The 9,551-nt window shown below is 34.3% G+C and overlaps 2 protein-coding genes across 2 annotated transcripts; one reads left to right on the forward strand and one right to left on the reverse strand.

Annotated features, from left to right (window-relative positions):
- The first annotated feature begins 867 nt into the window (after window positions 1–867).
- LOC141631528 (eukaryotic translation initiation factor 3 subunit D-like) lies at window positions 868–6,586 on the forward strand. The gene is made up of 3 exons (XM_074444186.1): window positions 868–1,242; window positions 3,594–4,056; window positions 6,295–6,586. Exons 1-2 carry the CDS (start codon window positions 868–870, stop codon window positions 4,050–4,052), a joined length of 834 nt encoding a protein of 277 aa, XP_074300287.1. The 3' UTR covers window positions 4,053–4,056; window positions 6,295–6,586.
- Window positions 6,587–6,861: 275 nt separating this feature from the next.
- On the reverse strand, window positions 6,862–8,004 carry LOC141631529 (uncharacterized). Its single transcript, XM_074444187.1, has one exon. The coding sequence runs from the start codon at window positions 8,002–8,004 to the stop codon at window positions 6,862–6,864; it is 1,143 nt and encodes a 380-aa protein (XP_074300288.1).
- Between the last annotated feature and the right edge of the window lie 1,547 nt (window positions 8,005–9,551).

The raw sequence follows: 9,551 nt of genomic DNA on the forward strand, positions 1-9,551 counted from the left end.
TTAGCTCCCCTTCCTCGTACGGACCATCCTCACAGTCTTTCTCCCCGTGCCCTAGTATCCCACACCCATAACAAAAAATTGGGACTCGCTCATATTTCACCTTAAAATTCACCAGGGCCCCTCTTATCATTCGAATACCCACTGTGGTCTTAAACGGTTTACGGACGTCATGGATAATTCTAATACGAACTGCTTTTTCAATCTCCGGAGATGGGGCTTCATCGACCTCCACAAACTGCCCTAATTGCATCCCTATTTTGCGCAAATTTTCTTTGTTCGAGCGCCCTCTAATAGGCAGGTCATAAACCCTTGCCCATATGGGGACATGGAACAAGGGTGTATCCGAAATCTTCCCGTCGCTGATGGGATCGTCAAAACACCATATAAATTTATCAAAGTGCCATGGTTGCCCCTCGACAACCCTAAGTTTGTCCTTCTCAGACTCGAACTTAAAGACAAAAATCTTATTTTTTGCATCAATCATATTACCCAGTGTCTTACCTCTCAAATTCCAAAATCGTATCATCGAATCGATTGCCGCTTTCGCATTCACCGCCTTCGAAGACCATATCCTCTCCACCAGTAGAAATTAAGTCTTATTATCTCCTTCAGCAGCATCCCCAGTGTCCCATATGAATTCTTCACCCTCCTCCTGAGTTTCCTTCCCTGCCCTACGCCGCTCCTCATTAACGATGCTCATAGTTGTTTAGAAAGAAGAAAAGTAATCAGAATAGCAAACTCCACGAGAGAATTGTGGTAATTTGCCTTTAGAAATAAGGAAAACCTAACGACGAAATTAGACGGAATCCCCCATAGAAACCCTAGGGAGAGAAAGCTCTCGCTCAATAAAAGTTCCTCTTTTTAAGTATGGCCAAATTAGATGTTATATTGTGGGTTATAAACTCTGCACATTCATTGAGTGTTGAAGCTGCATATATAAATCAGAATTTTTCACAGCAGGTTTTGGTTAAGGAGGGGAAGAAGGTGGCTTTCGACGAGGCGAACCCTTTTGCAAGTGAAGGAGAGGAGGTTGCGTCTGCAGCGTACAAGTATCGTCGTTGGAAATTGGATAATGATATGTATTTGGTTGCTAGGTGTGAATTACAAAGTGTTCTTGATATCAACGATAAGAGGCAGTTTTTAACTATTAATGCTTTGAATGAATTTGATTCTAAGTATTCTGGTGTTGATTGGAGGCAAAAACTAGAAACACAACAAGGAGCGGTTTTAGCTACTGAACTAGTTTAGGACCCGTGCAAAGTTGCACGGGCGTGTATAGATTATATATATAAAATTTTTCGTAAATTTTTAAATTTACAACATTGTTTTTGTTTCTTATTTGAGGTAATTGATTTCTCATATGTTACATGGAAATTATATACTTGACCATTACAATTACAAATACAATACTTTTATAATAGTATAATCTACATATTTAAATTATAGTATTAATTTTTTTTTTTCAAAATAACATTAGTATTAAGAGAGTATTGATGGTAAAAACATAGTTACACTCTTGTTGTATATTATGCTTACATCCGTCGTATCTCATATCTTTGATTAGTGCATGCATATGCCGATCTGTTTACACCTATGTTAAAGCATGTTAATAATTTTAAATATTGGCAAATTTTACCATATAGGATAAGTTTTGAAATGTTTGCACAAAAATTAAACTTGAAATGAGGACAAAATAAAAAGTAGAATTACGAATTAAGTCAAAACAATATCAGTTAACGTATACACTTAAAAACTTGGCATATAAGAAAGAACGCTTATGAGTTACACAGTATGATATCTCTATAAATTATATTTGATATACTAATCAGTATATGTAAATGATCATACTCAAACCTCTCCGAGCTTTTGAAATTATTTTACGACCCGTTAATCGCGAAACATATTTAGTCTCTATGTACCATAACATTACTCGTGTCTTATATATTTTGATGTACACATTCAATAGTCATAAACTAAGTTGAATTTATTTTTTAGTTTCAAGGTATTCAATATTTGACTGGTAGAAATTGGTACAAAATCAATTTGAAAATCAACTTGAGGTTCATTTTTGTTAATATGGTGGGCTCATTTCATAGTCAATATTAGTCGTGTATGGGTTAGTAGATATAAATTTGATGATCATTGTGGGCCATTTGATTAATGGGCTAATGAATTTTGATAAAATTGTGCTTAGTATGAGGTGAGTATTTAAGCGGAAATTAAAAAAGATATTTATGGTTTGTGTTTTATTATTTATAAGAAATAAGAAATTGATCACTTTATCAATGTAAGTAGAATATAGACTGGTAAAAGTGATCAATTTATAAGAAATAGTGAACATTATGTGTAAAAATGATTTTTTTTTAAGTAGTCACTGTTAGTAACAAAATAGTGGTAACTTTTAATATCCAAAGCTAAATTTTAACATAAAATGGTCATTTTTATGTGGTCTCACCATATTAAGGTATCATATCATAGTATAATTTGTGACTGAGAATTAGGTCATTGACACTCTAGAGTGTAAACCCCTTATTCATGTTCGTTTACGTTAAATATACATTCAATCAAAACTCTCTAATGCATACCCTTTAATCTTTTATAAATGTTTAAACAATGTCAACCTACTCATAATCAAATTTCATTCGTATAAATTGCATTAATTAATAAAAAAATTTGAGGGAGATCGGAGATAGTCTCTAAAGAAGTTATTAATATAACATTGTAATCATTTATCGTTTTCATGACCATTATATAATTATATTGTTAATCATGACTTGAAACGACTCTTTAACTTTGTATATATTCTTATAATAAGTTTACTCATTTTATTTTTAACCATGTTTTCATCTGTTTTATTGCCCGTGGTACTGTTTTGTATTATAATTATAAAATAAGCTAATAATAAATTTATTATGAGAGCTTCTCTAAAGCATTTACCCAATGCTTCTCAAATTCAATTTGTTAGTTGTTAGATTATTCAATTTAATCGTGCAAGGAAAGGAGAGATGTTATAATAACATGATAATCGAAGATCGGCAACAAAACATTAAGTTCATAGTAAAAAAAATTAATCAAGATACTATGGCAATTGTTATTGTTTTATTAATTAGTATAGATAGTTAGATTGAAAGTTATGAACACTTCAACATAACTAACCACTTTAACAAATAGCTATTCACACCGGTTTAAAAACGTAAAATGAATGCTTTTGAGACTAACAATTATCTAAATTGCATGATTAAACAATATTGTCTAATAGAGTAAAAACATAATGCTTAAAAAAATTAAATTCATACCATCAAACAATTGTATATACTATATAGATATGAAAATTATTTAAAAAAAACCACAAAATTCTAAAATTAATTATGATATTATGGAGACCTTAAAATATAGAGAAGTTTATAAAAACAACAGTAAAATATAGTGGTATAAATTTTATGTTAACAACATAAAATAAATTTATATATTGGGCTATTTAGTTAGTGGGCCTATTTTTAAGGAATCATAATATCTATGTTAAATATGGGGTGAGGTTTTGGAGGAAAAAAAAAATATGTAATGGTTGTTGTTTTATTATTTTATATAGATAGATAGATAGATTAAAGAACAATGCTAATAAGTTAGCTAAGTGGACTGCACAAGCTTTGTTAGGTAGTGCTGATATGATGAAATTAGGGTATGTGTCTAGGGTTCATCCTAGGGATCATTTTCATCATGTTATATTGGGTGTTGTTGGGTATAAGCCGAAAGATTTCGCTTCGCAGATTAATTTGAATATGAATAATATGTGGGGGATTGTTAAGAGTATTGTGGATTTGTGTATGAAGTTGAATGAGGGTAAGTATGTGCTTGTTAAGGACCCGTCTAAGCCGCAAGTTCGGATTTATGAGGTTCCTGCTGATGCTTTTGAGAATGATTATGTTGAGGAGCCGTTGCCTGAGGAAGACCAGGCTCAGCCTCCTTCTGAAGATGCTGTTAATACTAATTCTTCTGAGATTAGTGTCGCTGCTACTGATGTTGAAGATAAGGAGATTGATGCTGTGCCTTAAGAGGGTATATCTTTTTCGCCTGTTTGATTTTGTTTTGGTGTTTCATATGTAGTTTATTTGTGTTTTTTTGGTCTTTAGTTTGATTTTGTTGTTTTGATGTTCTCTATTGTTGTATTTGCCATGTTCCATGGGATCGTCTGGTGGTGTGCCAAATTGGTGGTATATCCACCATGTTTTTGGTTCTATTTTGTTTTGCAGTGTCATATATTTTCTCTACCCCTTGTAGAATTATTAATCATTTTCGTAATGGGATTAGTTTTGTGTTATCTACCATGCCTTCTGTTCCGTGCAGTGTTGTGTTATCTACCATGCCTTCTGTTCTGTGCACTAAGGAAATGTTTTCGAATGTTAGTATACTTGTGTTCAGAGTGATAGGTGAGCTGGTATGGTTATTGTCGTTCAGACTTGTTTGTTTGGGTTAGAACTGCAAGCAATTGCCTTACTTTGTATCTTTGGTTTGTATCTGTTAAATTAAAACCGGAGACGTATTACTTTGGTTGCTGTCTTGCCATCAGAAAAGTTTATTTATTTGCAATTGAATCAGTTTTTATCTAAATGTAACGACTAGCTACCTAATCTGTAACTTCAAGTTCACATATTTAATCAGTTAAGGTAGAACTAATTGGAACAGCCATGGTTCATGCGCTTTTGCTTTGGTTAATTGGTTAGTATGAGTTAGATATGTAAACTTTAGCTCTCTGCTTTTGTATCTTCTTGAATATACCATACTCAAGATGTTGTTTCTATAATTCATTTGGTCTCTTTAACTTCCCAAATTAGTTAAATTTTGTAGTTTCAGCAGTAGTGCGAAAACATTGTTTTGTAATTGTTAATGTGGATTTTTTCAAGATGTAACAATAGATTTAAACTATTGGCCTCTACTTTGTCATGCAATCGTCCTTTTCCTTTTACGAGAAGTTTCAGATTGCATGGGTCGAGGTCAACAGTTTATACCCATATTCTTGAGTGTTATGTGTGATATGGGTGTGAATGTACAAGTGAAGAATATCCCTTCCCTTTGTAATTATTGAGGCTGAGCTTGAGCTGAAATTTAGATCCATAGGCTGTTTTTAGTCCAATAGTTGCTGTCATGGATGTTGTGCAACGATGCTTTGGTGTGGTCGGACCCCACCCTTTTCTCCAAAAGTTGGCAAACCATAATTGATTAATTGTATACAACCGCTCCAAGTATTCCTCAGCTGTGTTGCCCCAAATTAGAATGCTTGATCCACTCTTGCCATCTTTTTCATCTCTTCCCTTGACTTAATCCTATGGTGTGCATGTGTATTATGAGACATTGCTTTTGGGTATGACTTGGTATGTGGTGTGTGAAGCAAGTGCAACCTCAGAGACGGGCAAGCTAGAGCATAAAGTCAGTCTGGAATCTGGATAGTTAAGCAGAGGTCTATGGCATGGGACGTGGGGGTTACAACACCGTTGCCCTAGTGTATCATAGGCTTTCCCCTTTACTGGAATAAGGGTTAAATTAGCGTTGTCATTACTCAGAATCCAGAGCAATAAAATTAGGTAAAAAACTTTAGGTCAATCACCTTATATATATGCATTTTCTAGGTCGTGCAAGGTAATAGGTTTGCCCCTTTATTGTTGCTAAAGATTAAAAAATTTACCTTGTGGAGAGTTTTGAGATTTGAGATTACTTGCATGTTTGCCTGCAGAAAGCTTCTTTTGACATCATTCTTATTCTCTTTGATTTTGAGGAATGGAAATCGATTTAAATACTTAGATAGGCAACTCTACAACATCTCCGCTGTCGTACTTGCTAAGCAATATGTGGCAAATGCCGGATACTTTAATTGAGGAAGTAGTTACAAGACTTGTAAATGAAACTCTTTTTTTTTCTTTGCTTCTTATAATGCACCAAAGTGCAAAAGCTTCGTTTGAAGCAAGCCATGTTATTTGTTTGGTATGCACCTAGTCACCGGCACATGTATATTGTATGGTGAGAAAAGTTCTGTTTGTAGATGACATGCTAATTATACCAACGAGCCATATATGTAGTGTCACATATGAAACCATCCTAAGTATTTGAATTTGTCTCGCAATACCTTATTAGTGTGTGATTTATGGAATTCTCGTGGTACTATCATCTGCTGCAACTAGCTTTCTTATCTGAGCCGAGGTTTTGTAACATCTTGCTTGTACTGTATTTAGAATCTTTATGCTTCTTACTTTTCATTGTCTTTGGCTCGGATTGACACTGTTGTCCAATCTCCTTCTGCAGCTTCAGGTTAACAACTGCGGAACTGGTGATATTCTACGAAGAAAGACGACATTCTGCACACATCTGCTTAGTCTTGGGTTGCTCAGTACTTTTTTCACTGTTTAGTCAAGAGTCTGGTATAAGAGAGCTAAGCTAAATTAAGGGATTTCCTTTAGATAATACTCCCGTTTGTTTTTGTACTGTTATGGCATTCGCATTTCCGACAATCTTTTTGGCACTATTTACTGTATTTGATACGAGTATTTGTTTTATGATAACAGCTGGGATTAATATTTTAGCGGATTTGCACAAATGTTATTCGGGTTTGTGCTGGTTTTGTTTCAGGAGGGACTTTTTTTCCCTTTCGAAAAAGCTTGATGTCAGATTCCACTTTGACAAGTAGAAGAGAAATTCACCGTTCAACATTTTTGTAGTTGGACCTTTATGGTGACTTTTTGGAATCAATTTACCAATTTGTGCAATTGGGATACCGGATTCTTTTTTTTTTTTTTTTTTTTTTTTGGTAAAATGTGAGTGTATAAATAGATCAAAATGTCAATTACAATTACAAACTATAGAGGTTACACTTTATAAAAAATTTAGACTTCCTAACCAATCTATTTCATGTGATTTCATATTTCTCTTATCCCTTTCCCTTATTCTCTTCTTCATATCCTTGATGACCATGTTTGCCAGGCCTATTGGCCTCATCAGAACTTGTTCATGTCTGCATTTGTTTCGTTGGTGCCATATTTGGTACATCATACTCATAACTAGAGCAATCTTCACCCCTCTCTGAACTTTCAATCCCGGGTTATTGATACACCAATGCAGGAGGTCAGTCTCAGGAAGCTTTAAACCCGTATCCGTCATTACGGCCTGTAGAACTCTCCTACTGTAGGCACATGCAAAGAATAGATGCTGCTGCGTCTCTTCTTCCACCCCACAGAGACCACACTGCCCGTCTATATCCATCCCAAACCTCTTGAGCCTGCTGTTTGTATGCAACGAGTTGTGGGCAAAGAGCCAGCTCAGAAATCTATGCTTTGGCATACTCCAGTTATTCCATATCACTGTAGTCCAATCCACCTTGGGTTTTGTACCTCTAAGCCATTCATAACATCCCTTAGGTGTGTACCCTGAGGGTTGCACAAGCCAAGTCCCCTGCTGATACCCATTTGCCAGCAAATTTTTTACTCTGCATATCCTCCTCCATACCCAGCTGGAGTTGCTGGTTGGTTCATACTCCTGCCATTCCCTCCCCTTCAAATAATTTGCTTTCACCCATTTCACCCAAAGGGACTCCTTATCAGTAGCTACCCAGTTCACCAATCTTCCAACCATAGCTATGTTCCATACTTCCTGATTTTTTAACCCCAATCCTCCTTCATGTTTTGGTCTACAAATCATGTCCCAAGCAACAAGTGGAGATCTCCTATATTCTGTGCTACCATCCCATAAAAAATTTCTACAGGTTGCTTCAATTCTCAAAATTACTCCCTTAGGGAGGACAAACACAGACGCCCAGTATGAATGCAGTGTATTCAGGACATGTTTAACCAATGTTAGCCTTCCTGCATACGAGAATTTTCTTGCACCATAACTGTAAATTCTGTTGCAAATCTTATCCACTAAGCATTCACAATCCCTCTTCTTAAGTCTAGTTGTTTGTATTGGCATCCCAAGGTACATGAATGGCAATTTGCCCTCCTTGAAACCAGACACACTCATGAACTCATTCTTGAGCTCGGCATACACTCCATTAAAGTAAACATTGGATTTCTTTGGACTCACTTGTAAACCGGATTCTTATTGACGGATGTTACCAAATAGAGCCAAAGTCTATTTTCTCGATTAATAATAATAACAATAGTGTAAATCAACTTAAGAATATTAGTTGAAAAGCCCGTGCGATGCACGGGGCTGTTATTAGGGTTATCTTTATAAATATATTCTATAGTTGATAAAAGAAGTTTAATTATGTTTAAATCATTGATAAACAAAAGTTCGTGGTTGGTGTAGTTGATCAATGAACTATCGGTGCTTTTAGCATAGTAGTTTTGTCATTTAGTAGTTATCATTTCAGTTGTAAAACATCAAATAACATAGTAAGAGTATGTAATTAGTTTTTCCATTTTTGTTATAGAAATCATTGGTTTTAATTAAATACTCCGTACAAAACATTATCTTCATAAATATAGTGCAGCTCACCAAATGAACCACCTTTAATAACTGAGACAGACATTTATGAGTTCTGCAAATTATTTTAACCCATAACAACTACGTAAAACTAAATGGTGTTACGTAAAGCAACGAGTATCATAAATATCTATATTTAGTGTGTTTAGAGAAATGTTAGATCTCCTATAGCAAACGTTTACCTTGACTATCTACAATTAAGAGAGTAGTTTGCTCTTTATATACGTTCTCGTAAAATCAAATCCATACTAAATTCTAATAAAATTAGTAGTCTCTAAACAACAGTACAAAAATATTTGTGATTCTGTTACATAGAATGCATGAGGCTCCCATTAGGATCATCTTAACAATATGCATGTTAAACGTTCTAAGAATTTGTTGAACAACAGATTGCAAACGTTGGTTTACATTGTCATGGTTTGATAGTAAAAGTCAATTAAGTTGATAAAAAATAAAGTCCAACTATCTTGAAAATCGAAACATAGAAAACTTTTGGGTTGATTATTGATGAATCATCAGACCCTTTAACTTAAAAGCTACTCCTTTTGGTATTAACTATATCAGTTGTATAGCATCCGAAGACACGGTTATGTTATGTAATTACCTATTTTTATTGTTGTACGCGCCAGCGATTTTAGTTAATTTAAAACATTATTCCCAAAAATGTGGTTTAATTTCATAAAATGAACACGTGATAACTGAGGCCGATTTTATAAGATTCACAAATTAGATTAACTTATAACATTTACGAATATTCCATTTTGTAAGCATACGACCATGTAAATGTTGAATGGTAGTACGCAAAATAACATGTATCTCAATTATATATGTAGCCTGTTTGGAGGATTTTTGTTAGATCTCTAAACAATAAAAAAATGTTTTTGACTATTAACCATTAAGACTGGTTGTTCCCTATGAACTTCATGTAAAATATATAATACGAAATTTAATTTTTTAGATGTGAGATATATTTTTAAGTGAATTAACAGTCAAATTTTGCAAAGTTTGACCTCCAAAAAACAAATCAGGGGTTTTGTGTGGATTCGAGGGAGTAGGATATTATGATACTACTCTTAAAA

This window comes from Silene latifolia, chromosome Y (assembly GCF_048544455.1).
Source record: "Silene latifolia isolate original U9 population chromosome Y, ASM4854445v1, whole genome shotgun sequence".
Lineage (NCBI taxonomy): Eukaryota > Viridiplantae > Streptophyta > Magnoliopsida > Caryophyllales > Caryophyllaceae > Silene > Silene latifolia.

What these genes read in the sequence shown, in the direction of transcription:
- LOC141631528 (XM_074444186.1), top strand. Translation starts at nt 868, where the DNA reads ATGGCCAAATTAGATGTTATATTGTGGGTTATAAACTCTGCACATTCA. An exon ending in CGGTTTTAGCTACTGAACTA is followed by an intron (nt 1,243 to 3,593) that starts GTTTAGGACCCG and finishes TTATATAGATAG; the next exon opens with ATAGATAGATTAAAGAACAA.
- LOC141631529 (XM_074444187.1), bottom strand. Translation starts at nt 8,004, where the DNA reads ATGAGTGTGTCTGGTTTCAAGGAGGGCAAATTGCCATTCATGTACCTT.